Raw genomic sequence first — 27,878 nt, forward strand, 5'->3', positions numbered from 1 at the left:
GAAATTGCACGGAGTTGGTTCACCAACTTGAGAAACGTTTTGGCCCAGGAGATCTGTGTGTGTTCCCTGTGTTTGTGTGTTCCCCTGTGTCTCTGTCTCCATGTGTCTCTGTCTCTCCGTATCCCCGACTCCCTGTCTCCTTGTGTGTCTCTGGGTATCTCCCCGTGTCTGTGTCTCCCTGTGTCTCTGACTCCCTGTCTCCTTTTTTTTCGTATCTTTAGTCTTTTATTCTTATTTTTTTTTAAGAAACCACCTTGAAAATAAACCAAACTCGACATTCTCTTTGGCAACGCGTTAGAATCGAGTCACGTCCAATATATTAACTACTTTGTTCATTATTATTTTAGAATCGTCTGCTATCATTTAATTAATAATAATAATTACATGTTTTTGTGTTTTCCCGGGCGCATGTGGTGGTGATGTGGTGGTGTGTTGTGGTGGTGGTGTTGTGGTGGGGGTGGTGGTGGTGTGGATAGTGGTGGTAGTGTGGTGGTGGTCGTGGTGGTTGTGTTGGTCGTGGTGGTGGTGTTGTTGTATGTGTCTCCCTGTCTCTGACTCCGTCTCCCTGTGTCTCTCTCTGTGTGCCTGCAGCGTCGGGTGCGTGGATGCGAGTAGATTTTGAAATTGTGAATGTCCAATTGCCGACTCAGGGTTGCAAAGTCAAGAACTCAACTCCATGCTTATTTGAGCAGAGCGACATCTTTGATCACGCAGATATATGCGACCAGAGCGAATTACATCTGTTCGGACTGGGTCTACTGGTGACAACATTAGTGCTCATCAAGTTGTGATTACCATTTGTCGAAAGTTGGTTCTTTTAAAGTCGGATAGTTCAAAAATTGCACAGGCTCTGATGAAGTCTGAAACGTAAACATGGCAGTGGCTTGTTTTTTCAGAAAATAACTCAATCACAGGGAAACCCGTTCAAAGACATGCTCCTGTGGAAAGCATGCACGATAATCAAGTGCCATGGCAGCCAATACATTTTAAACACATACACGATTTCGATTTAAAGCTTTCGTGACTGCAGGGATTCATCTTCTTGGTTCTTTCGGTAAAGTCACGTAGAAGGGAAATAATAAAATAATAAAAATTAAAAAATAATTCTCACGACGTTTCGGCCACAACGCAAGCAGCCATCCTCAGGTGAAGAACAGGTCTGTCGGAAACACAGCGTCCGAAGGGAAATAATAAAATAAAAATAATAATTCAAAATAATAAAAATAATTCAGTCTGAATTCAGACGCTGTCTTTCCGACAGACCTGTTCTTCACCTGAGGACGGCTGCTTGCGTTGTGGCCGAAACGTCGTGAGAATGATTTTATTATGTTTTATTTTTATAATTTTATTATTTCCCTTCTACGTGACTTTACCGAAAGAACCAAGAAGACACATACACGATCTTCATGGGGAAAAGTCAAAGACGAGTTTTGTTTGGGTTGGAATCATTTGCCCGATCGTTCGTGAATCGTATGCAGTCGGAGCACTGAGAAATAAACTCAAACCCCACTGAGCATCTTGGATACTGGAGATACCAGCATTTTTATTTAACCAAGTTAGTGCATGTGTAGTGGTGATACGCGCTGGGGTAGGGATCGTGTGCCAGCGCGTAGTGATTGGCTGTGTGCCGGTGACGCGCTGAGAGGGAGTGATCGGGTGGCAGCGCGGTGTGATTGGTTGAGTAGTGTTAACACGCGCTGGGGAAAACGGATCGTAGAGATAGCGCGTCGTCATTGGTTAACTAAGGAGCGATGCTCACGTCGACGTCCGCATCAGCTCCGTCTCCCGTGAGCAGGGGCTATAAAAGGGGATGCACACAGGCGTGAAGGCAGTATGTAACCAGCGAAGAATGAAGACGGGGATCGAAGAGATAGGGCCCTGCGGTACCTAGTCCCGCTGTCCTAACGGGACCGGGACTCTGTGTAACCCAGAGGCGAATGCATTGTGTGTAGCCATAGGCATAGGGTCTACACGAGTCGAATGCATGGTGTGTAGCCATAGGCAGAGGGTCTACACGAGTCGAATGCATGGTGTGTAGCCAGAGGCATAGGGTCTACACGAGTCAAGTGCATTGTGTGTAGCCAGAGGCATAGAGTCTACACGAGTTAAGTGGAGTGTATAGTCAGAAGAATAGAGACCACACGTTGTATTGTGACACGTCAAGATTTAATAAAAGTGTGTTACCCGTCAAGAAGTTCCTGCCGTCATTTCCAATACTTCACATGTAATTCATCACAGTAAATAGAACTGCAGTTAAGAGCGAGAAATTCAATCAATGTCCCTGCCAACGGCATTCGCACAATTCATTTAGGTTAAAACATCTTACACCTAATGTTATCCAAACCAAGCATTCAGTGCAAGTGTCAAAAATGCTTACATTAGTTATATAAATTATGTATTACTGTGCACTTTTCAATATGTTATTTCTACATATTAACTCAAGTATTATGCACATTCCTTCTTCAGATGTATTCGATACGCGCGTTGTTTTAAAAGGAAAAAAAGGCAAGATGTGAGATCCAATATTCACTTTTAGGTATCCTACATCCCGTAATTACTATAAATCACCGTTTTCAATCCACAGCTGAATGAATACCTCCTCACACGAGACAGCCAGAATTAATGTAATTCTTACCCATTTAAATTACCCCAGAAAACCCTCCTTTAGCTATCAAGACCAATTTTTTTACAGGAAAGTCCGAACTATAGGATAATTCCTTATATAGTGAGAATAAAATGAAGTTTCAGACAAATGAGAGAACACTTCACGTAGATTTGTGCATACAGGGACTCCTCTACTTACGAACATTCGACTTGCGCACTTTCAGAGATACGAACAACCCTGGTCCGTATGTGCAATTGGCTGTTCGAACCAAGAGTCGTAAGTTCAACCGCCGCGCAATAGATGGCGGTGGTGGCATCTAGATCTGCAGAACCAGTGGCATCTACATCTAAAGAAGATTACAGTAATCCCTCACCACTTCGCGGTTCAAGTTTTGCGGCCTCAGTGCATCGCGGATTTTTCGAACTGATTTAAAGACCTCATTATACCTGTGCAGTAACACCATCATCATCATCATCCATCATCACATTCATCGAACTGCACAAGTCTGTCATCATCGTCATTGTCATCGTCATTGTCATCGTCGTCGTCGTCATTACTGGAGTCAAGTCTCAAGATACTACTGTCATTGGTGAGTGTAGAACACCATAATACGTATCGTATGAGAGAGAGAGGGAATGTATAATATTAAGGTTTTATAATTAAATAGATTTAAGTAATATATATATAAAGTATAAATATACATATTTTAAACATTCTGGTACCCACACACACATATACGGAAATTCCTAGGGGGCCAATCCTACTTCGCGGATTTTCACCTATCGCGAGGGGTTCCGGTCCCCATTAACCGCGATAAACGAGGGATCGCTGTATACAACTTTTAAAGCCAGTCCTCGTGTTTAGTGTACATGCCATACAACATGTTTGGAATCGACAGGAGTAAAGTTTTGACATATGAACATATCTCTGGAACCGAACTCGTTGGTAAATGGAGGAGTCCCTGTATGCTGAACTTCTTTCGCATCAAACATAGCCAACCATGCTAATTGGAGGTGCGGAGGCAGACCAACAAAAAACAGTCGTCCTTATCATATAAACTCTGGCCACATGGCCAAGCGTGGTGCTGCTAACGCTCAAACCACAACGACGAGCACGCCCCAACACAGACCACTTTTCCCTTGATCCACAGACATCCCATCTGACTGACCGTGGCTTCTCATGGGCCGGGTAGGGAAGGTGCGTTCGTGGAGTGGTGTCGCAATAACAGCAATACCGCACTACGCCTAAAAATACGTTTCCCATCGCTTCCTCTTCGCGAGTAGGGGGGCAGTAAACCCAATCACTCTTGCCTCCCCTCACCCCGTGGGCAGCTGGCCTAGTGGTTGTCTTCCTATCGCCCGTGCATTGCAATCGGCTCATGTTCATTAAAAACAAAAAAAGACCAAAACCCCAGTAATACCACACTGTGCGATGAAACCACGGGCCGTGGCGGTGCCACACCTCATCACCACTGATGGTGAGGATTGAGGTGAGCCCGTGGCGATTGTTAAATTTTCACCAATACTCAAAGCTACGTTTCCTTGGGCAGCACCAGGCGACGCGACACAGCGACACAAACACATCTCGTGAATCATTTCAAATTATCTGCGGGCAACCCCTGGTTATCTCGTGTGAACCCAGTTCACCCGCTTAATCGTAGCTTGCCACACTCCTATTATTTTATTTTATACGGTGCGTGTTCTCTCTCTGTCCTCATATTTATTATCCTCATATGGGCTTCATTGCTTCTTCCACTCGCTCAGCAGTAGGTCCACAGCGTTCGCCAGGTCGTCCACCACGCCATCGGCCTTCACGCTGGGGTGATGCTCATCCGAAGGCCTGCACGGGCACGCGTGAAAAACAAAATTAACTTACAGCCATGATATACAGTAACATCTCATTCACAGGCCAACCAATGGTGAATTTCACTCCACGGATACAAATTCATCAGGAGGGCGGGGGACCTCGTCTTACTGACCCTGGAGACTCATTCCAGCAGTACTCACTTCAGCTGCCTTGGACTTGTGATGTAAGAATTTTTTTTTTAAGTTTGTACCTTTTGGGATAATATGTACGGGTGCCCCCCATTAGCAGGACTGTCACGTGACACTCAGTATTGCACACGAGTGCTGCCAAGTATGGCACAGCTACGGAACGTTGGCTGCCGCAGCTGCAAAGTATTTAATCCACAAATGAAATTGTGCTCGAGTGTTCCACTGCAGATTCATCCATCAAATTGTGCAGTGCCCAAAAGGGCTTAATTAAATACAAATGAGCCATTATAATCACATTTTAAATCAGGTAACATTGTGTTCTACCAACTGAAAGAAAAATCTATTCAAATGAGTCATGCACACATTAGCAGAGAAGCAAGTTAAGTTTGATAACATCTATTGCAGTGAAGCAAGAAAACCATGGGCCCAGAGGGCCATTGGTCACCTAAGCATTACCATCCATTAAATCCAAGGAAAAGTACACATCAGTCAGTCACGACCTTTAGGGTATTACTGAATGAAAACTGCTGGAACTCCCCAAAGCAGTAAGCTATTTTTTAAATCTCTCACATCCTTCAGTTACTTACATGAACTTTCCCGTGCGGACCTGCAGAGCGGAGATGCCACACAGCTGAGCGCCTCCGACATCATTCACAATGTCATCGCCAATCATCAGCACCTGCACCGGAGCACGCAGGAATGCAATACTCAAAGCCCGCATAGGCGCGCACAGCATCCGAATAACCGGGCACCAGTGCCATCGGAGCATTTCGGTTTTGTGATTGATCGCGTAAGTAAAACGTGTGTTTCGTACACCCTCCTCCACTCGACAAAGCCAATTAGTAAAGCTGTCGCGTGAACAAACGTGTCAATGTATTACTGCTTCAGCACCACAGCGATCCGCATACGTTAAAAAAACTGGGCACGAACGTTTCGCCGGTAGTCACAACCAGCATCATCAGGCAGCTGGAGGGCGTACGACACGCATTTTACCTCCACGATCTGCCCCGAAAATCAATTGTGAATCGTAATATTGGTCGCGAAAGCCTACGTGCTAAGGCACCGATTTCCTTACCTGGCTGGGAGTGAGTCCCATATCATTCACAGCTGCCATGAAGAAAGCTTTTGAGGGTTTTCCAACCACCTCCGCCTCTACGTCACACGCGTACTAGAAGACAGGATGTACACCACACACACACACCACGTGAACACACGCGGCCACAACACGCATGCCTCCACATTCAGATACCATAAATATAAATGTCGTTAAACCCGCCAGCACCCGACACAGCCAATTAGTAAGGTTTGTCACGTAAACAGAACGTGCCAATTAGTTACTTTTTCAGCACACCGGTGTGTTGGAGAGTAAACCCACAACATTTCCAATTTGACTACGACGTTTCGCCAGTAATTACAACCGGCATCATCAGGCGGACAGTAATAGTTGTGAAGAAATCCTCCTGTTTCGGTCTTAACTAGAGGGATAGATGTGATGTCATCACTGTGAGCCAATCAGATGTGCAGCCCAGAGGAGGCGGGGGGTCAATGTAGTCATATAAATTACAACGCATCTCTATTATTAGTTGGATTATTCAGTTAATCAACACACACACTAGCGGAGCCAGTGGGGGGGGGTGGCACGTGTCCACCCAATGATCCGATCGAAGTCCCTAATTTCGATCGGATCATTGGGGTTTATTAGTAATAAATCGGCATTTTGCGACCCCCACTGCCACTGTGTAGCATGTTATTACGTGCCAGGGACTCTATAGATGGTAGGACAATAGTCCATAATTGGCAATAAGTAACGGCAAAGCAGTTATAAGTGACTCACAGAATTGTGCGCAGTTACATATACAGTCCACGACTTCTCTGAAGGCAGCGAGCGCGATGCCGATCACACACGATTCGAATTCGACCCTCGATCGATTGCTGCGCCATCGCCGCACACGCGTCGAGTAAAAAAGCAAGGGACAAGTCCTTAGTAACAACTCCTATCATTGTTTATTGCTGGATGGGTTGCTCCCTCTACCTAAAAATCCTGGCTCCGCCATTGAAAAAACACAACGTACATTATGTATGTACATTACTGACCCTAGGGCCCAAAAACAGTCTCAAAGGTGGACCTCTGCCGTTTTTGGCCCTAAGAAATCGTTTCAAAATTGGGCCTCTCACAGTTAATCACCATCGATGAATGGTGACCTGTACAGGCATGCAATGTCTAAGAATTCAACGGAGGACATTCAATACACCAACTTTAATTTCTTAATGCTCATCGAATGTACATAGTATGTCATGAGTTGATTAGTCTTTTGAGAATCATACATTTGTTTGTTTTAATCTAAACCAGCACTGCCCACAAATTTGCGTAGGATGCACGGACGGGGTCGGCAGGGGGGTGCCTAAGATCAGCAGGAACCGTCTCACCACTGTGAGATGTGGGTGACTTCATCCGCCTTTGTATTTGGGGGCAGTGAAGGGTTATACGGCTTGGATCTCGGAGGCAAGGCCGCACACCAGTCTTCGATTGAGCGACTGAAGTAGTTTGTGCTGAAGAAGTTTAGAGTACAAGTGATAACCACAAGCCAGTTTGCTCAAAGCAAAATGTATCGCGATTCATTGCCTAATCATTTCATACCCAACTCCCCCCCCTCCCCCCCGGTACTCGTGTGCACGCGACCTTCTCCTCCATCAAGTGTCCTCACTGTACCTTCCCCACGCTCTTTCTCACTTCCCTTTCTGCCCTTATCGCAGTCGACCCTCAATACCTCCCCGATGCAAAAACAAGTTTAAAATAAATAAAATCTTGTTCTTCATAATAGCCCAGTGCCCACGTTCACCACAAATGTGAAGCGCTGTCACATTTTGACGCTGTATTAGTGATATAAACTTTGCCGATAAAATCAATTGCCGCCTTGTGTCCGCCCACTCCTGCATGTCGGTCACGGAGGTTGTTTGACCATACTTCACCAAGCTAGTCAGCGCGGGTCGGTGAAGGACAGAACTCAGGACAGGTTCATATTTCACTTGCATTGGATGTTAGTCGTAGCTGGAGATCGAACTCATGTTGTTACTGGGTTCATGCCGTGGTCCACTAACCCCTGCGCCACCGCTCCACCCCTAACAAAGATACAGATCTTGATCTTTTATAATAATTCCCATTTTCTGACGACATCCTTTGTCCGTCACGCAGCAAGTCTACGATTGACTGAAATCCTCTGTTTTTCCGTGATGTGATCCAACCCAGTGCAAACAAATCGAAATCCAATTCTACTTTCACCACAAAAAATGAGTTTTGGATATTCTTGGTTCTTTCGGTAAAGTCACGCAGATAGAAACTAAAATTAAAAATAAATGAAAATTTGCGTTTTTTGCTTAAATTTTTATTTACTTTTAATTTATTTTTATTTTCTATCTACATTACTTTACCGACAGAACCAAGAATGTGAATTCCTGCAGTCACGAAAGTTTTAAGTATAAAATTTGAGTTTTGGACTTTTACAAAGATTTAATTTCGTCGCAGCCTATACAACGTATTTATACTGGTAGGAACCTCCTGGTTACACCAACCCACAGGGGATTATTGTGTCTGTCCGTCCTGCATCCAAAAATGGGAGGGGTGGGGCTGGGTGGAGAGGGGAGGGTGAGGAGGGGCTGGGTGGGGAGGGTGGGGCTGGATGGGGGGTGTGAGGGGTGTTGCTGGGTGGGGAGGGGCTGGTCACCCTGTGGTGCCCTTATAAAACTCAATGTTTAACCTACTCACGACGGCTTGTGCCGCCCTCACAGTCGGCCATATTTGCGGAATACACCACCGTTGACCCTGGCCATTGACCGAGCAACCCAATGTTCCTACCAGCTACCTCCGCAGGAATGTGTTATTTGCAATAAGCAAAAAAACTCACTTCTAATGCTTTCATGTAAGCCCCAACATCCAACTTGAGCCCATCGGTCTCCTTGTAGTATCTCCTGTGGTTTAATTACAAGGCACACAATATCTCCATTTAATATTACATAACAGCATTTCCCTTGGTTTATGACTGCTATATCAGTTGGGATTGTTGCCGCCGCTATTACGTTTAAATATGAATCACAACTTGAGTTCATGTTACACGGATAATCCCGTTCAGCCAGTTTCCTGGCTATTTAACAATGGATACCCGTGGTTGCGCGAGCACAGTAACAACAAAAGACATACATCAATAATTCGACGAGCAAATACAGGGTCCTTAGCCAGTATTACATGACAAACTAGGCCTTAACGTCGGTTGTGGACGCACAATGTTGTGCACGACATATCTAGCATGAAGAAATACCATAAAAGCCAATAATATAAAAAATTTGACTCACAGTATCGGGAAATCCAAACAAACTACAGGAAAAGTCAATGAATAAAAATCAATGTTCAAGCTGGATTTAAAAGTACCGACAGACTCCCGATTCCTGAACTGCCAAAGGAATCGCAAACTATGATAAACTGGTGGGACGAAGGAGTAGCAATGCTGCACTAACAAAACAGTGGCACTGACGGCGAGCAAGACATGGTCTCTGCGTCGCAAATAATAATGGCAAGCCAGTGTGTGTTGATGACATGAAACTATTCCCTTTCACTCCCTCGTGTGTAACTTAGGGTGCAGCACAGGAGCGGGAAAACGTTCCGTGTCACTGGGCGAGCAGCGGATGTACTTCGTATATTCTGTTCCATGACTAAGTGGCGTACCAAGCCCAGGATTCCAATTTTAGTTTTTTAAACTCAAACGAATGCCAACAAGCAGTGTGCCAACTGGCTTCACTCGTCGATGTACATGAGGTTAGCGCGTAGCGAACCGGCAATATTATTCATAAAACATTTATACGAAGTGTGACACGCAGAGATGAGAAAAAAGCATAAAGGATTACCTTTGATGCGATTTTCAAGAGTTTACTGCTGCGTGCCAGTCATCATCCAAAATTCTGAATTTGAAAATCGCCAACTGCTTAAAACAAAACGTGTAAAATAGGCTCTTTCCCTGATCAAAGTACCCCTAACTTAACCGATTAAAAAAGACCAGAGGCATTTCATCAATGCATTAATTGACAAGCGCACGAGAATGTGAAGCGGTTAAGGATTGATAAAAAAACGTACTTGTATGACCACTGTTGCATGTACGTTTGTGATCGGGAGCACAGTAAAAATGGCAGGTGAACATAGCTCCAGAGCTCACATCAGCTCAAGATATAGAAACCTCATTTGCTGCAGATATCCCCATGGCCTTAGTTTACCATAATTCGTTTTTGTTGTCTTTAACTGGCTGCAAACTCAAAGAGACCAGGATATAGTGTGCCGTTTGCAAAAGTGACCTGAAATAACCCGAATGACAAATCAATCAAACGTAGTAATAGCTCGAGGAAAATAAAACTAAATCGGAGCAGAACAACAACTGCGTTTCAGGGGAAACATTTTTTTAAAAAAAGAATGCAACAAATACACATCAATACTACATCAAATCAACTGTCGAGTATTATAGTTTAGCTCTGTCAAATTACGTTTAAGACACGGCCGTGCGGTAGTGCGCTTGCCACTTCTTGTAGATAGAGGTTCGCAATTTATGCCCCCCAGCTGCCCTGAGTAATACTGCAGCCACACAAAAATGAACACACCACCTGCATCAGAGTGGACATTCAAGATCCTGTGACGTCGTTAAATCGAGCAGGCCATGCGTGCCGGAGTCAGGGTGCCAATTTTGGACAAATTTGAAAAATGTATCGAGGCCAACATCACCCACCCCCTCTTGAGACACCAATGCCACTTGCAGGCTGGCGGCTGCGCCACTGTGTGCCGCACACAGTGGCGCAGCTATCATCATTGGGGGTCCCCCCTAGGCTAAAACATAGAAATAACTGCAGCTGGACATTGGAGTGATTGAGATCAGATTGGCACGGTTGGCTACATATGGTGCGAAAACAGGACCCTGCGGGGTGGGCTGGTAGGAACGAATAACCAAAGAATATAAACATAATGTATTATTACACTTGTTTAGCCAGGAAAGCCCCACTGAGTCTAAAGGTTTTTGTAGGGTCCTGGCAAGTGTTTGCAGTAGGGGGCGATGTTGCTACACCGAATCGGACGATACGAAGGGAGAGTGTGAGGCCTAGGTCTAGGCTTTAGGCCGAGCTGTAGGCGTTAGGCCGCTGTGAGTTAATTGTTAATTTAAATGTTTTAATTATTTATGTAAAAGCTTTAAATGTAAATGTTTCTATATAAAAACATCACGGAATGTAACATTGTAAAACATTAACTCCCTTTCACACACGCGGGGGTACGATACGAAGGGGAGAGGTTGAGGCCTAGTTCTAGGCTTTAGGCCTAGCTGTAGGCTTTAGGCCGCCGTGAGTTAATTTTAAAATTAAATGTTTTAATTATTTATGTAAAAGCTTTAAATTTAAATGTTTCTATTTAAAAGCATCAGGGAATGTAACATTCATAATCAACGATTTTTTTTTTTGGGTTTAGATCGCGTTTATTTATAAATGTGTCGTAACCCTCCACCACCCGACACGGCCAATCAGTAAAAATGTGTCACGTTGACAAAGACAAATAGTTCACTGCTTTAGCCCACCGGTGTGTTGAAGCAACAACATTTACAATTTGAGTACGACGTTTCGCTGGTAATTGCAATCAGCATCATCGGGCAATTCGCCAGAATGGTGAGGCTCTCCTGTGTCTCCCGTTCTTATATAGAGCAGCAGCAGGGTGACGTCATCATTAACTCATTAACTCATCAGGTGCAAAGATTCAAGGGGGGAGTGATTGTAATTATATACTAGATTAGTAATCAGGCTATTGTTACGATGCGAGTTGTAGATTAGTAATCATTTGGAATGTGTTTATTGTGATTATGCTACATTAGTAATCAGTTAGTGGTTGTTTCCCTTATAAGTAATTGTAATGTATCTTATTTAATAATACGCTTATTTAATAACCCAAAAATCGTTGATTATGAATAACATTGGTCGCGAAAGCCTACGTGTTAAACTGAATGTAACATTGTTAAACATTAACTCCCTTGCACACACGCGGGGGTACGATACGAAGGGAGAGTGATAGGCGTAGTTCGAGGCTTTAGGCCTAGCTGTAGGCTTTAGGACGCTGTGAGTAAAATTTGAATTTAAAAGTTTTAATTAAAAGCTATCTCAGGGAATTATAAGGAAATGTTACACTTGTTTAGCCAGGAAAGCCTCATTAATTTAAATGTTTTAATTAAAAGCTATCTGAGGGAATTATAAGGGAATGTTACACTTGTTTAGCCAGGAAAGCGTCACTGAGTCTAAAGGTTTTTGTAGGGTCATGCCAAGTGTTTGCAGTAGGGGGCGATGTTGCTACACGGACGGACGGACATCGGACGGACAGACGAATTAATCTATTGTAGGCTGGTCCACTTCGTTCCTACCAGTATAAGTCCAACCTACATACACACATACAGGGCACACTTTGACATGCTGCGGTATTTAAGCATCCTTTCAAATTAACGTATTGGCGGGACACCGGTGGCGTGCAGTATATAGATTTTAAAAAATTCCCCAATAATAATTTATTCGTAACCCCGCTCAGAATATCTTGCAGGGTGCGTCAAAATCAGTTCTCATGACGTCGATTCAGACGGAAGACGAACATCATGAGCGGCTGAACACGAAGAAGCTTCACAGTCCGTTGCCGTATAGCAGCACCCAGCCTGGTGACGATTGGCCGGTCCGTGTTCCAAAGGCAGATTTGACTCCTCGTGACCGAGACTTGGTCGGACGGTTCCTGGATTCAATGGAACCAAATCAACGGTCAATGTTGACCTTTATTAAATCAAATCTCAGTAGGCTGAATAAACGTCTGAATCGCGTCAAACTTGGTGACAGGGTCAATTCAAGATTGATAAAAACAAATGTGCTTATTCAAATTTAAATTTTCGACTGCTTTATGAGGACCGGTGTGTCATGCTGCGCCGGGTATACCGCCAATACGTCCAAATACAAATTCCATCCTTTTGAAAAATTCTAATTTCATCGAGTAAACAAAAGTTATGGAAAGCCTCGCAGACAGTTTGAGGAGAGCATTGCCTGGAGAGGCAATCGTGTGCAACACTGACCCCCTGCCCAGGGAGAGCAGCACGGGCGTTTCGAGGCCTATGAGGACGCGGAACGCCTCGTTGAGGCGGTCGTACGTGAAGAACTCGGCCGCATCGCCCAGCACCACACAGTTCGGATCGCTCACGTCCAGGCCGTCAAACTCCGGCAACACGTCTGCGAGCACATTCGGAGAGGGAGACCCGAACGCCACTTTTTTTACTTTACGCACCAAAGTCTTTTTATGGACCCTACATGAGATAGCAGAGGGGATCTTGACTGTAAGATCGGCAGTGGTGAGATGTTAACTACCCCATTGGTATACAGGAGGTCGCGGGTTTGATCCCGACCCTGACGCCTGTATAAATGGAGTTTGCCTGTTCTCCTCGTGGTCGCGTGGATGATTTTTCTCCACATTTAGAAACATGCGTTCAGAGTATTGGGCTGCTACAAATTTCAACGTGATAAGCCACTTTGTTGAGCTATCATTTGTGGCCGGGTCGCTTTTGAAAAAAAGCAACATAGCCCAGTGGGCCTTACCTGGTAAAATAAAAATAGCTATAGTTCACCAGCATCGATTCAAGCAAGTCTGGCTCTGCTGTTGAAACCAATCCAAAGTTTACGCTGCTTGAAATCAATGCTGCTGGAATTATGCACTCCCAGAAGGCCGTGCGGCTGATGGGGTTGTGTTATAAATACTTTTCTTTACGTGGAGAGATGGATATGTGAAGGAGACATTTATCGTCTCTTTGTTTATTGTTACTTATATTCTCCACAGCAGCGTGAATTATTATATGTAATGGCAGTACTGAAACTCATGCAATAAAATAAAAATAAACTTAACAGTTTTACCTCAACCCAGGCTCTCAACCATGTTGGTTCAGTCCTCTGACATCGGCCTCAATACCCTGGGCCATCCAGTCACCTCCATTAATAATAACTCATTGAAGTGTGTACAGTTTACCAAGTGTCAACATTGCACAAAATAAAAAAATAAAAATATAATTATGATTATTAACTGAAATAATACAGGTAGGAACAACAGGTTCCACACTGCCCACCAGGGATTATTTGTCTGTCTATCGTGCATATCCGGAATCCGCCCACCCATGCACCTCCCCACCGAACACCAAGCTACGCCGCGATTGGTTGACGATGTCGGGGAGGGTGGGGAGGAAGGGTAAACACGCCCACTCATCCAACTGCCCCCCCCCACCCCTGAACGCCGCGCTGTCCAACCAAGTTCCTACCTGCCCACTCCGAAGGAACGTGTTAATTCTCAACGTGAATGTGTGTTCACCTTTATAGCCAATCGAGTTTTGATGGCACAAAAAACATGCACCGTGTGTGCAAACAGCGCTCTCAGCCTTAAACAGGAAACCACTAGTACAGAAGAACTGCATCGTAGTCAATTTGTCTTCGATCACCATCAATAAGTTGAGAATATGCAATCAACCGACAGGCAGAAATGAAAACAAAGATACAACTGTAGACCGGTTTCGTCCTTGGTGGGGCACATCAGTAGAGTAATCGATGTTCACCACTTCTTGTTTTCATGTCATTAAAACATTAAATAAGCCACATTTACCTGATATATGAACATCCGTAAGTATGGCTCAATCATTAATTGGTATATTACAACTACACTAAAAAACAGTTTCCGCTCGTGTATCTAAAATTGAGCTTTGAAGTCAAAGTTGCTTTGAAGTCAAGGCTGCTTTGAACCATCATTTAAATAATGCAATGTTACGATGTGAGTGTAAGGGAATCTCCCGTCAACTGTTGTTGACAAGCCGAGTATATCCCACCATCATCCGTGTACCCAGAATGGCACATTGCTATGGTCCAGACTTAATGTATTCTCAGAATTATCTCATGGACTTTTGTCCATGAGATGTTAAAGAAAAAGTTGGGGATGCATCATGTAATCTGACAAGTGCACGTGTCTTCGTCTTTGTGACCAGATCTGTTTAACTTTATTGCTTCTTTCGGTAAAGTCACGTAGAAGGGAAATAATAAAGTAATAAAAAGAAAACATAATATTATGGGTTTTTTATTTTATTATTTCCCTTCTATAAAAATGTATGTCCCTTCTATAAAAATAAAACATAATATTATGTTTTATATTTATTATTTTATTATTTCCCTTCTACGTGACTTTACCGAAAGAACCAAGAATATGAATCCCTGCAGCCACGAAAGCTTTAAATCGAGATCTGTTTAACTTTATTCACACCGGGAATCAAAGTTCCGTTCATCATATAATGTGGAGAATACGGTCAAATTCAGCCAATCCGTTCCACTCACTAGTAAACGAGAGCATTGGTTTTCAAAATTTTTTGGACTGATGACCTCTTAAAACCATTTGAATAATCTCACGGTCCTCATGAGGCAACAATTAAAAAAACTGGTCATCAAAAGGCATTGTTTCACACTGATTCCAACCAGGCTTCCTTCCATAAAAGAGTGTAAAGTGCAGTTTACAACTTGTAATATCCACTGTATCACTCTGGCTTCTGTATGTATATGCTATGATGAAGGGGCACTGCCCAAAACGTTGCCTCTTATTTTCGTTATCTCTTAAGGCTGCAATCACTCTCCCCGTCTCGTTCCCGCTCCTCCCTCAAGACCCTCACCTCTTCTTCCTCGCCCATCCTTCGCTCCATCCCTAGGCACCCACCGTAATTCCGGTACCCACAAAACATCCCTCCCCATACCGATTCACCGCATCACCTTCAGCTACCCTCATTGCGTTGGATAAAGCGCTATATAAATATAACATAGGATCGTAATTGAGGAATGTGTTGAGATGTGTTTTCTTCTTTCCATCAGTGAGTAGCGTTGCTGTTGCATGGAAGACTTTGGCACTGGATGAAGAGGGACAGGTGGGAGGGAGGAGCTAGCATCCATATCCGGCAGAAATGACCAATGCTTACGGCAACATAGTTCGAGGAATGATAATGGCTTCTGATTGGTCCAAACCTGTACTATGCACAGCAGAATTATTCTACGGGTACCGCAAACGTCTACACAACTCCAAATAAATATCTACTCGCTCCTGCACAGTTGTACTGATAATAAATATGTGTACAAGTGGAAGTCACTACACTGCTGCTCTTTAAAACTGAAATGGATTTCTTCTTGCTGATCATAGTTAAAGCCTTCCCTTTTTACTATGTACCCTATCCTGTTGTATTCCATGTGATGTCTCTTTTTTGACAAGCTATGGCTCTTTGTATGAATGTATGTTGAACTTATTGCATAGCCAACCGTGCTAATTGGAGATGCTTAGCTTATTGAAATTCATACACGTGTTGCATAACCAATTTAAAATATGTTCGTCACAAGGTTTATATTGAAAAAGCAAGACAACGGGTACAACTCATGGCATGGCAAACACGCAATTACACTGCCTAGTTGTGAAATGACAACTACATTAGTAGCAGGTACATTCCCTGCTTCTCATATAGCAACACGTTCCACGGTGTGTGAAACACATAGGTCTGCAGCTATATTCTGTTCACCATTAAGAGCCTGCTCTTCCCACGTACAGAATGCAGGCCGTGTGACAGTTACAAATTCAAAACAATATTCACAGATCACCTAAATTGGGTAAACCATCACAGCAACATTTCCACCCTCCCACCTACTGGCAGGCTACACCCATCTCGCAAACATAATTCCGTCATACTCTTTGGATCTTTCGGTAAAGTCACGTAGGTATAAAATAAAATATACCTACATGACTTTACCGAAAGCACCAAAGAGTATGGATGCCTGCAGTCACGAAAGCCTCAAATCAATAATTCCTTCATTTGGTCGTAGACACTGGTGCGATGGGGATGGTTATTTATTATATGTATGCTTTTGGCTGATTTGTTTACCTTTCTTGTACTTTGAACTCCTATCGTGTTGTGTACTGTTTGTTGTTTTGCCGTTCCTACCCCGTGCCCCTACTGGACATCCATGAAAAAAAGCTTTAGAGCTCATCGGATTCCTCGAGTGTAAAAAAATATTCTGATTCTGCATCCCAACATCCACAGGCCGATGCGCACATCTCCTTTATAAATGGCAATTGAAAGACAGGCCACAGTCGTGTGATTGTGGCCATTCAACCCAAACTACGGACCTTACATTAAACCACTGCAATCTATACTCCTTCAATGGAAGAATATAATAACTACAAGAGAACTCTCGATTTAAAGCTTTCGTGACTGCAGGGATTCATATTCTTGGTTCTTTCGGTAAAGTCACGTAGAAGGGAAATAATAAAAGAATAAATATAAAACATAATATTATGTTTTATTTTTATATTATATTTATTATTATTTCCCTTCTACATCACTTTACCGAAAGAACCAAGCATACAAGAACTCTCTTTTGAAGCCCTCTCGTGGCAGGCCAGACCTCGGCATTGGCATTTAGCGACCGATGATATTGCCGCAATACGCGCAAATATAACAGAGAATCCCTTCATTACAGCCTGGTGCTGGAAGGATGAATGCCGCAATGCATCACCAAAATCACAATTTACCCTCATCACACACTGTGCAGTAGGAATCGGGGAATTTATCCACCGCGGTTCCAGCCCGGCGCAAACCTGAACGCAACGCGCAAACACTTGTTTTTGGGGACGTGAGCCGCGACCCACGTGACCCACGCGGACCCCCCCCCCCACCCTCCCACTCCCCGTACCACGATGCAGCAGCAGGTGCGGACGCAGGCCCCTCTGCTGGAGCAACTGGCGGGCGGCGGGAGCGGGCGCCACGATCTCGCCGGCGTCCACGGCGAAGCCCAGGCGTTGCAGCTTGAGCGCCAGCCCCTCCCGCGTCGCCTGCGTCTCGTTGGTGCAGAAGCGCAGCTTCAAACCCGACTGCTTAATCCTGTGAGACAGCCGAGCCGCCGGGGGGGGGGGGGTCTTGGTAAACCAGAACTTGTGCGTGATATTTAACAAGGTTTTCATCTCAAGAGATACAACACAATCGTGGGGTTTTTTTTTACACTATATTCAACTTTCGTTTTTATTTTACCAGGTAAGGCCCACTGAGCTATACAGCTCTTTTTCAGAAGCGGACTGGCCACAAATGAAAGCTCAATGAAGTGGCTTATCACGTGTAAATTTATAGCAGCCAAATATTTTAAATGCATGTTTCTAAATGTTGAGGGAAATACTGGACCCGCAGAAAAACCCAAGCGACCACAGGCAGAACATGCAAACTCCAAATATACAGCAGGCGTCAGGGTCGGGATCGAACCCATGACCTCCTGCATGCCAGGTGAGGGAGTTAACATCTCAACACCATGATGATAATGGGCAAATGCTAATCGTAAAATGAGCACGATATACTGCACACAAAAATGTAACCACACCCAGTTGTTGGTTCAACTAAGTCTTTACATATTGACATGTTTTTACGTATTTTATGAAGGTCAGTGTTGTCATGCTCAAATATGCATTGGCCACACTCTGAAAGTGAGGCCCTCCACAGAACTGCCACTGTTGATTTCCCACAAAGTGCTCACTATTATATCGACTGTGGAGAGCTGATTGGCCGAGTCACACACGGACAGGAACTCAAGACCAGACTGGAACATATTTAGTCGCTAATCGAGTTCGACCTTTTGGTCGACAGGCCTCAAAGGAACAACATGGGGCAGTACAGTGATGAGCCACAGACCCGAAATTCAAGCCCGAGACAAGGAGATTACAGCCAAGCTATGGGCTTCTCAAAGTTGCATCGAGGCAGGGAATGGTAACATGTCAATTGTGCAGTAACAAGGTCTACAGCACACACATTTCTGACAAAGTGCAATCATTCATATGGCTGGTCTCCAACATATGAATTAGCATATTAGATAAACACCAGTTTACTTCTAAAAATACCAATGATGACGGTTTAGGGCTAAATAAAACGAAATGTTGATGATTATAATGATAATTATGACGCTGTTACTGCAGCTCATGATGATGATAAGCCACCGACCCCCACACTTCTACCAAGCCCCCCGTCTTTTGGCGACCAACTGCACCAGACACCCATTTCATGCCGAATTTACCTGGTGGAGGCTCGGAGCAGGTGCCACCGATGTTAACCGTGGCTGGGAACTGAACTCAGGTGGTGCAGTGGTTGGCGCGGGTGCGCCAACGGCGTGCACAATTGCACACACTCGTAAACAAACGCACGTACACTCGTAAACAAACTCACGTACACTCGTAAACAAACGCACGTACACTCGTAAACAAACTCACGTACACTCGTAAACAAACTCACGTACACTCGTAAACAAACGCACGTACACTCGTAAACAAACGCACGTACGCACAGAAAACATCCAACGCGCAAATGCGCACGCGGAGCCACACAAACACCCACGTGCACATGCCATGGCACGGCAAATCTCACGTATCACTCAATTATCCTGACGAGTTTCTTGTTCAACAGTGGGCTAGTGTCTTCTTGCAATCGTTCTTTCCTTTATGGCGATGGACAGAGAGTCAAAAAAACAAGTGTGGAATGCCAGTTTCAAAGGGCAAGTATTGTGTCTAAATAAATGGGCTCCTTGTACTCTTCGGGAATATTACCAGCTCTGCTCTGTGGCGGACACAACGAGAATAAGACGCAACAAATCCAAACGTCCATTTCGCCGTGACCATTGCCGACAATTGTATCTTTAAACAGGCATAGTTTAGCCGGGTTGGTGGTGGCGCAAAACTTGCATCCAGCACTGTCGAGTCAGCGAGGGTTGGTGCTTCATTGATCGTACAAATGTTGCGAAACTCCCTTCCCGTGGGCATTGAGGAGGTGCCATACCCTGGCTTGCCAGGAGAAACCAGTACAGAAAAAAATGTGGATTCCACCCGTGCTGTGTGTATGGGATAGAGAGTTTCCCACTCGCATGCGTGCATTTTTTTGAGCCACGCAATAAATTATTCAGAGCAGCTCTCAGAGCGACAATGAGCAGGCGAACTTAAGGCAGTACACATTTTTCTCGTACAAAATGTCTCCTACTTTTCCACCAACAGTGTTTATGCAGTATGCTACACTTAACCCTTTCCTGTTCCGAGACGTCCGTAAGTTGCATGGTGGGGCTCCCATTCACCGCTGAATCTCCGAACGTGCAAGCGGTTTGCGCTAATTTTATTTAGAGGCGTAGCACCGCTGTTTTTAAAGACATTGTACTCACAGCAGAGAACTGCTGCGACACACCCGCACTCTATGATAGCCGGCGCCAAACTGTGCCACACGCCCTCACGCAAGGCCTTTAACGTGCAATTTCGATGACGTATGTGTGTATGTCATCGGAATGGAATCGGAAGAAAAGCTGATGACGTACACCTTCCCGCTCCAATGACGTACGTGTACATCATCGGAATGGGAAAGGGTTAATACAGGTAAGTCTGAAAACTTTACTTTTTTATTACAGTCCTAACGGGTCTGAAATGGAAAACATTGCTGCAAGCTAAGCAACAGAAATGTCTTAACTTAAAGCTTTCGTGACTGCAGGAATTCATATTCGTTGGGTCTTTCGGTAAAGTCACGTAGATAGGTTCAAAGAAAATAACAAAATAACAAAAAACTACATTTCGATCGCAACACAAGCGGTCGTCATTAGGAAGATAAAAAACGACCGCTTGTGTTGCGTTCGAAACGTTAATACTTTTTTGTTATTTTGTTTGAACCTATCTATGTGACTTTACCAAAAGACCCAACGAATATCAACAGAAATGTGTAGTGTTAAGATGAAGGATGTGAAATTTTCACGGACAGACATGAGAACAAATGTATTTAGGGATAGCATCAGGGTACACAACACGAACATGAATAACAATAATTACAGAAAGGCAATTTAGATTTCTTGGACATGTAATGAGGAAATACCAGGAGACTGAAAATAATGCTTTGACTCGTACAATTGCAGTTACAACATGAGCAAATTGAACAATTGGATGCAACTGGCAGGAAGTATCTCGTGCACATTTCTAGTAAAATAATCATGAACAGAAATAACTAAAAGGGAATTCATGATCGCCGACATCTTTGACAAGGGATATGGCACAGAGCGAGAGAGAAATCTTGAGCTATATTTAATTTAGTTAATGTTCAAATACAAGGCATTTACATGGTATCTTTTGCAAACGAAGGTGGCTGTGCCAGGGACTATTAATCACATTTCAGATAAAATACCGTGGCTCTTGTCATGCTCCCTGTTTACCATCGAGATTCAAACAACAATTAAGATCCAATTAGTAATTTTCCATTCTTTAAGGGTCCTAGTTTTTATTGTCTGGATGTTCAGTACAATTTGAGATTAATTTCGTCTCTCCATCTTCACAGGTAAGGAAGCCCCCTATTTTGAGATATCTCACAAACGACTGCAATTGTACTTTAAAACATCGAATTTCTCAATCAAATCACACAATGAGATGATCCTCGAGTATGATGCTGTCGTGATGTAACAATTACAACGCAGGATTAGAAGGCAATCCAAGAGGTTTCCGGTTCGATCTCCAGGCGTGGCAGCTGAAACAACGGTGCTGCTATAAAATCGGCTGATATAAATTTCCACGTGATAAGCCACTTTTTTAAACTATCATTTGTGGTCCATCGTTTCTCGAAAAAGAGCCATATCGCTCAGTGGGCCTTACCTTGTCAAATTAAAAGTGTAAGTTTAGTTTTAAAGGTGCTTCTTTTTTTAACCCCACCCCCACCTCTGTCCACCGAGCAGTATAAATGGGTACACCACAGTTGGTCAATTGGCAGGTCACATCTCGTGGGGTAAAGTGTGGGGTAACTTCCACCTCTTCTGAAAGGACTATGGCCAGTGTGAAGGGACCGTGGTGTTTTTGACCTACGCAAAAATATATAATTAATAAGCTGTCCATACAAAAATTGAAATTGCTTGAAAGGAGGAAATTGATGATTTGATGCCGATTTTGATACAGGCATGTGTTGTCTCCGGATCTGAGTGCGTGTACGATTTTTTTAATTGATTGGACAACAGGAAGTAGACTAACTTTTGATTAAAAGACTTGACCACGACAAACACAAGTGAAGTTAAATAAACCGTTGAAAAAGAGGGGAAAAGCTCCCAAAGGCAAGCTGTAAGGTACACCCCTTCGTCCCATCGTCTCCACCATTGGCTCACCCACCTACAAACTGGCCCGATTTCTGTCTGAGACCTTGCAACCATTCACTGGTAAGACCACCTCATCTGTACTTAACTTAGATCACTTGGTATCGTTAATTAAGGACAATCTCACTATCTTCAGGTGATTTGCTCGTTAGTTTCGATGTAGTTTCTTTGTTGACCAAAGTTCCTGTGCCCGACACCATTGCAATCATTGAAGATTTGGTCAAACAAGGATTGAATGCTGATGTACTGGCCCTGGTGAGACATTGCCTCACCAACACATACTTCACCTGGAATGGAACATTCTACAAACAAGTTGAAGGCACCCCAATGGGTTCTCCCTCATCTCCGGTTGTAGCCAATGTTTTCATGAAAAAATTTGACAGACGCCATCCAGGCATCCACTCTACGCCCGTCCTTGTGGATGAGGTACGTTGATGACACGTTCGTCATCTGGCCACATGGCCGACCAGCTCTGAACCAATTCCTCAACCACATAAATTCCATACACCCAGCCATCAAATTCAACATGGAGGTGGAAAAGGATGGCAATCTACCATTCTTGCATATTCTAATCGAAATGAGACCAGATGCCTCAATGGGCCACTGTCTACAGGAAAGCCACCCACACTGATGCCTACCTAAAACCGGACTTCCACCACCATCCATCCCAAAAGAATTCCCTCATCAAAACTCTACACCCTAGAGTTCGATGTATCTCCGACCATCATCACCTAGCCAGTGAAGTGAAACACGTGCACCAAGCTCTCAAGACGAATGGATAATCTGACTACACAATCCGTAAAGCTATCACCCCAACCGTTGGGAAAGAACCATCTGAGGACCCAATCAAAACCATCATCTTGCCATACATAGCAGTTGTCATCAAAAAGATTTCCAAAATCAGGAGCAAACACAAGATCCAGGTTCGATTTAACACAAGTGCATAACATTCGTGATCTAATCCCATCTGTGAAGGATAGGATCCCTGACATGCAATACCTTGGCGTCTACAAACTAAGCAGTAGTTACATTGGGGAACCTAAGCGGCATGTCTCTGCCCGTGTTCGTGAGCATAAGGCAGATTTGAAACACGGGAGGAGCAACACTTCAGCCGTGGCTGATCATTGTCTGAATGCGGTTGGCTCACACGAAATTGATTTCTCTAAGACGAAGGTACTTTGCAAGCTCACTGGCTATCAACAAAGATTCGTTCATGAAGCCATCCATATATGTAGACACAGACACAATTTCAACCGAGAGGATGGGTACGAACTCAGCAATCATTTGAAGGATGTCATCAACCAGTTTAAGTCATAACTGGCTGTGATGTTTTCATCTTGTCACCTTTCGATGTTAGTTTTATTTTATTTTACCAATTTCTCCAGGGCTCATGTGCTTACCCTTCTCTTGATTCTCCGATTTCATATTTAAAATAACCATAACCGCTTGAAGTTGGGCGTACTACAAGTACAAAAAGTTGTTAATTTCCCACATTAACATAACCATCTCCACTTGTGCTGGCCCCAGGGCCCTTGTGCCCCGCCCATGTCGTTGGGCGCACTGCAAGTTAACAATTTGGTTACGCCCATCTTAAACCTTTAAAAACAGCTTTCCTCTGGAAGCTTTTCCCCCCTTTTTTCCACCTGAAGACGATCGCTTGTGTTGTGATCGAAACGTCCTGTTTTTTTGTATATTTGTATTCATTTTGAACCTATCTACGTGACTTTACCGAAAGACCCAAATAATTAGTAATGTTTCCTCCACATATCTGGTCTTTTCCATAAAAAAATGAAGTACTTCTGCACATCCTGCAAGCCACACGCCCTTCTGTAAATAGATAACTCCAGCAACATTGTTTGGTCCGGTTTCGACATTCTGCGTCTCAACAGCAGTCAGGTCTACCTGAGCCATTGCTTCAATGCAAGCGACACTTTTGCCGGGTTTTGACATTCAGGGTTTCATCGGCAGTGGCGAGGCTGACACAAACCAGTAACGCTGAACTTCCAGACGAGACTCGCGTCTCAATATCAGAGGGAAAGTGTAGCCACAAACCCCCATCGATTGCGCTGTCCCCCCAACTGTCGACACTTTTGACAGGGGTTGCCCGCAACTGCTCGCACGCAACTTGGTTGCAAGGATAAGGGGCCATCCATTTAGTACGTACGCAAAAACCTGTCTAAACTTGACCCCCCCCCCCCCCCCCGGAAACCCATAGAAAGGACGATATTTAATCCACGCAGGAACGATCAAGGATTAATAATATTACCGTGTTTAGGCAAACAGGGAGTCCACCGCCGGCTACATTAAAGAATTACGTTGCGTACCTTGGCCACTTATTTTGCCGAGCTGCGTGATAGCTGCAATCAGGGGTGCACAGTGGCACACGAAGTGACACCTCTACCACAGTCACACTTCTCCCATAGTACTTGGTCTGACAGCTGGAGACACTGAACTGTGGCTCATTTGAAGGCCAATGTAGACAAATTATCGAGGCTTCACCACCCCCCCACCCACGTTTCCTATGCGTGCGTACATTGTCAGTAACCCCCCCCCCCCCCCCCATATGCAAGCGTACGCATTTGGGTTAATTCTAGATTTGAAGCTTTCGTGACTGCAAGGATTCATACTCTTAGGTTCTTTCGGTAAAGTCACGTAGGATTTGCCCCGGTACAGCCGGAAGGAAACACAGTGTAACAATGAATATATTTTACTTGTTCCTGGGTAGTAAGTGTTGTTTGCTAATTGCTTATGCCTCAAAAGTACAGAAAACGGCTGTTATTCACCCAAAAAAAGCTTTTGTGACCAGGGCCGTGATATTTTTCACTTTAAAACGTGGTGTGCATTTGTGTCATTCACATAAAGTGCCTGGTCACAAAAGCAACGTTTTGGGGGGAATAAAATCAATTTTCGATACTTCTAAGGTATAAGCAATTACAAAATAACACTTACTACCCATGACCAAAAAGTCGTGTTACATAGTGAAATCGGTATTTGTGTGTGTCGGGGTGGCAGGAGTTGATTTCGTGCAGTCGCTCAGGATCTGCTGCAGTTGCCGGCATTGTTGCGTGGAGTTGTATTGCGGTCACCTGCAGCAACACAGTGCCCCCCCCCCTTTCTCTCCACCACCACAGTGCCCCCCTTCTCTCTGCACGACAGTGCCCCCCCTTCTCCACCACAGTGCCCCCCCTTCTCCACCACAGTGCCCCCCTTCTCTCCACAGTGCCCCCCCTTCTCCACCACAGTGCCCCCTCCTCTCTCCACCACAGTGCCCCCCTTCTCTCCACAGTGCCCCCCCCTTCTCCACCACAGTGCCCCCCTTCTCTCTCCACCACAGTGCCCCCCTTCTCCACCACAGTGCCCCCCTTCTCTCTCCACCAGTGCCCCCCTTCTCCACCACAATGCCCCCCTTCTCTCTCCACCACAGTGCCCCCCTTCTCTCTCCACCACAGTGCCCCCCTTCTCTCTCCACCACAGTGCCCCCCTTCTCTCTCCACCACAGTGCCCCCCTTCTCCACCACCACAGTGCCCCCCTTCTCTCTCCACCACAGTGCCCCCCTTCTCTCTCCCCCACAGTGCCCCCCTTCTCCACCACCACAGTGCCCCTCTTCTCTCTCCACCACAGTGCCCCCCTTCTCCACCACCACAGTGCCCCCCTTCTCTCTCCACCACAGTGCCCCCTTTCTCCACCACCACAGTGCCCCCCTTCTCTCTCCACCGCAGTGCCCCCCTTCCCTCTCCACCACAGTGCCCCCCTTCTCTCTCCACCACAGTGCCCCCCTTCTCTCTCCACCACAGTGCCCCCCTTCTCTCTCCACCACAGTGCCCCCCTTCCCTTTCCACCACAGTGCCCCCCTTCTCCACCACCACAGTGCCCCCCTTCTCTCTCCACCACAGTGCCCCCCTTCCCTCTCCACCACAGTGCCCCCCTTCCCTCTCCACCACAGTGCCCCCCTTCTCTCTCCACCACAGTGCCCCCCTTCTCTCTCCACCACAGTGCCCACCTTCCCGTTCCACCACAGTGCCCCCCTTCTCCACCACCACAGTGCCCCCCTTCTCTCTCCACCACAGTGCCCCCCTTCTCCACCACCACAGTGCCCCCCTTCTCTCTCCACCACAGTGCCCCCCCCTCTCTCCACCACAGTGCCCCCCTCCTCTCTCCACCACAGTGCCCCCCTTCTCTCTCCACCACAGTGCCCCCCCCTCTCTCCACCACAGTGCCCCCCTTCCATCTCCACCACAGTGCCCCCCTCCTCTCTCCACCACAGTGCCCCCCTTCTCTCTCCACCACAGTGCCCCCCTTCTCTCTCCACCACAGTGCCCCCCTTCCCTCTCCACCACAGTGCCCCCCTTCCCTCTCCACCACAGTGCCCCCCTTCTCTCTCCACCACAGTGCCCCCCCCCCTCTCTCCACCACAGTGCCCCCCTCCTCTCTCCACCACAGTGCCCCCCCCTCTCTCCACCACAGTGCCCCCCCTTCCCTCTCCACCACAGTGCCCCCCCCCTCTCTCCACCACAGTGCCCCCCTTCCCTCACCACCACAGTGCCCCCCTTCTCCACCACCACAGTGCCCCCCTTCTCTCTCCACCACAGTGCCCCCCTTCCCTCACCACCACAGTGCCCCCCCCCTCTCTCCACCACAGTGCCCCCCTTCTCTCACCACCACAGTGCCCCCCTCCTCTCTCCACCACAGTGCCCCCCCCCTCTCTCCACCACAGTGCCCCCCTTCCCTCTCCACCACAGTGCCCCCCTTCTCCTCCACCACAGTGCCCCCCTTCTCCTCCACCACAGTGCCCCCCTTCTCTCTCCACCACAGTGCCCCCCTTCTCTCACCACCACAGTGCCCCCCTTCCCTCACCACCACAGTGCCCCCCTTCTCTCCACCACAGTGCCCCCCTTCTCTCACCACCACAGTGCCCCCCTTCCCTCACCACCACAGTGACCCCCTTCTCTCCACCACAGTGCCCCCCTTCCCTCACCACCACAGTGCCCCCCTTCTCTCTCCACCACAGTGCCCCCCTTCTCTCACCACCACAGTGCCCCCCTTCCCTCACCACCACAGTGCCCCCCTTCTCTCTCCATCACAGTGCCCCCCTTCTCTCTCCACCACAGTGCCCCCCTTCTCTCTCCACCACAGTGCCCCCCTTCTCTCTCCACCACAGTGCCCCCCTTCTCTCACCACCACAGTGCCCCCCTTCCCTCACCACCACAGTGCCCCCCTTCCCTCTCCACCACAGTGCCCCCCTTCTCTCTCCACCACAGTGCCCCCCTTCTCTCTCCACCACAGTGCCCCCCTTCTCCACCACCACAGTGCCCCCCTTCCCTCTCCACCACAGTGCCCCCCTTCTCTCTCCACCACAGTGCCCCCCTTCTCCACCACCACAGTGCCCCCCTTCTCTCTCCACCAGTGCCCCCCTTCTCTCTCCACCACAGTGCCCCCCTTCTCTCTCCACCACAGTGCCCCCCTTCCCTCTCCACCACAGTGCCCCCCTTCCCTCTCCACCACAGTGCCCCCCTTCTCTCTCCACCACAGTGCCCCCCTTCCCTCACCACCACAGTGCCCCCCTTCCCTCACCACCACAGTGCCCCCCTTCTCTCACCACCACAGTGCCCCCCTTCTCTCACCACCACAGTGCCCCCCTTCCCTCACCACCACAGTGCCCCCCTTCTCTCACCACCACAGTGCCCCCCTTCCCTCACCACCACCAGTGCCCCCCTTCTCTCTCCACCACAGTGCCCCCCTTCCCTCTCCACCACAGTGCCCCCCTTCTCTATCCACCACAGTGCCCCCCTTCTCTCTGCACCACAGTGCCCCCCTTCTCCACCACCACAGTGCCCCCCTTCTCTCTCCACCACAATGCCCCCTTCTCTCTGCAGTGCCCCCCCTTCCCTCTCCACCTGGAGACGGCGTCCACGGAGCCGGCGATGGCCGTGCCTCCTCCGCCTCCTCCTCCCGCGCCGCCGTCGTAGAGGACCCCGTTGATGTCGAGCAGCAGCCCCGCAGGCGGCGCGCCGCGAGCCCACAGAGGCGCCGGGACCGCCATTGGTGGCGGGGG

General features: G+C 46.5%; 1 protein-coding gene across 1 annotated transcript; it reads right to left on the reverse strand.

Moving 5' to 3' along the window:
- Nucleotides 1-2,134: 2,134 nt before the first annotated feature.
- On the reverse strand, nucleotides 2,135-27,878 carry LHPP (phospholysine phosphohistidine inorganic pyrophosphate phosphatase). Its single transcript, XM_061578459.1, has 7 exons — nucleotides 27,721-27,878; nucleotides 17,386-17,573; nucleotides 12,714-12,867; nucleotides 8,502-8,565; nucleotides 5,675-5,767; nucleotides 5,187-5,278; nucleotides 2,135-4,444 (listed from the first exon to the last, which is right to left on the reverse strand). The coding sequence occupies exons 1-7, from the start codon at nucleotides 27,864-27,866 to the stop codon at nucleotides 4,345-4,347; spliced, it is 837 nt and encodes a 278-aa protein (XP_061434443.1). The 5' UTR covers nucleotides 27,867-27,878; the 3' UTR covers nucleotides 2,135-4,344.

This window comes from Lethenteron reissneri, chromosome 8 (genome assembly GCF_015708825.2).
Source record: "Lethenteron reissneri isolate LAM-NWPU_2019-01 chromosome 8, ASM1570882v1, whole genome shotgun sequence".
Lineage (NCBI taxonomy): Eukaryota > Metazoa > Chordata > Hyperoartia > Petromyzontiformes > Petromyzontidae > Lethenteron > Lethenteron reissneri.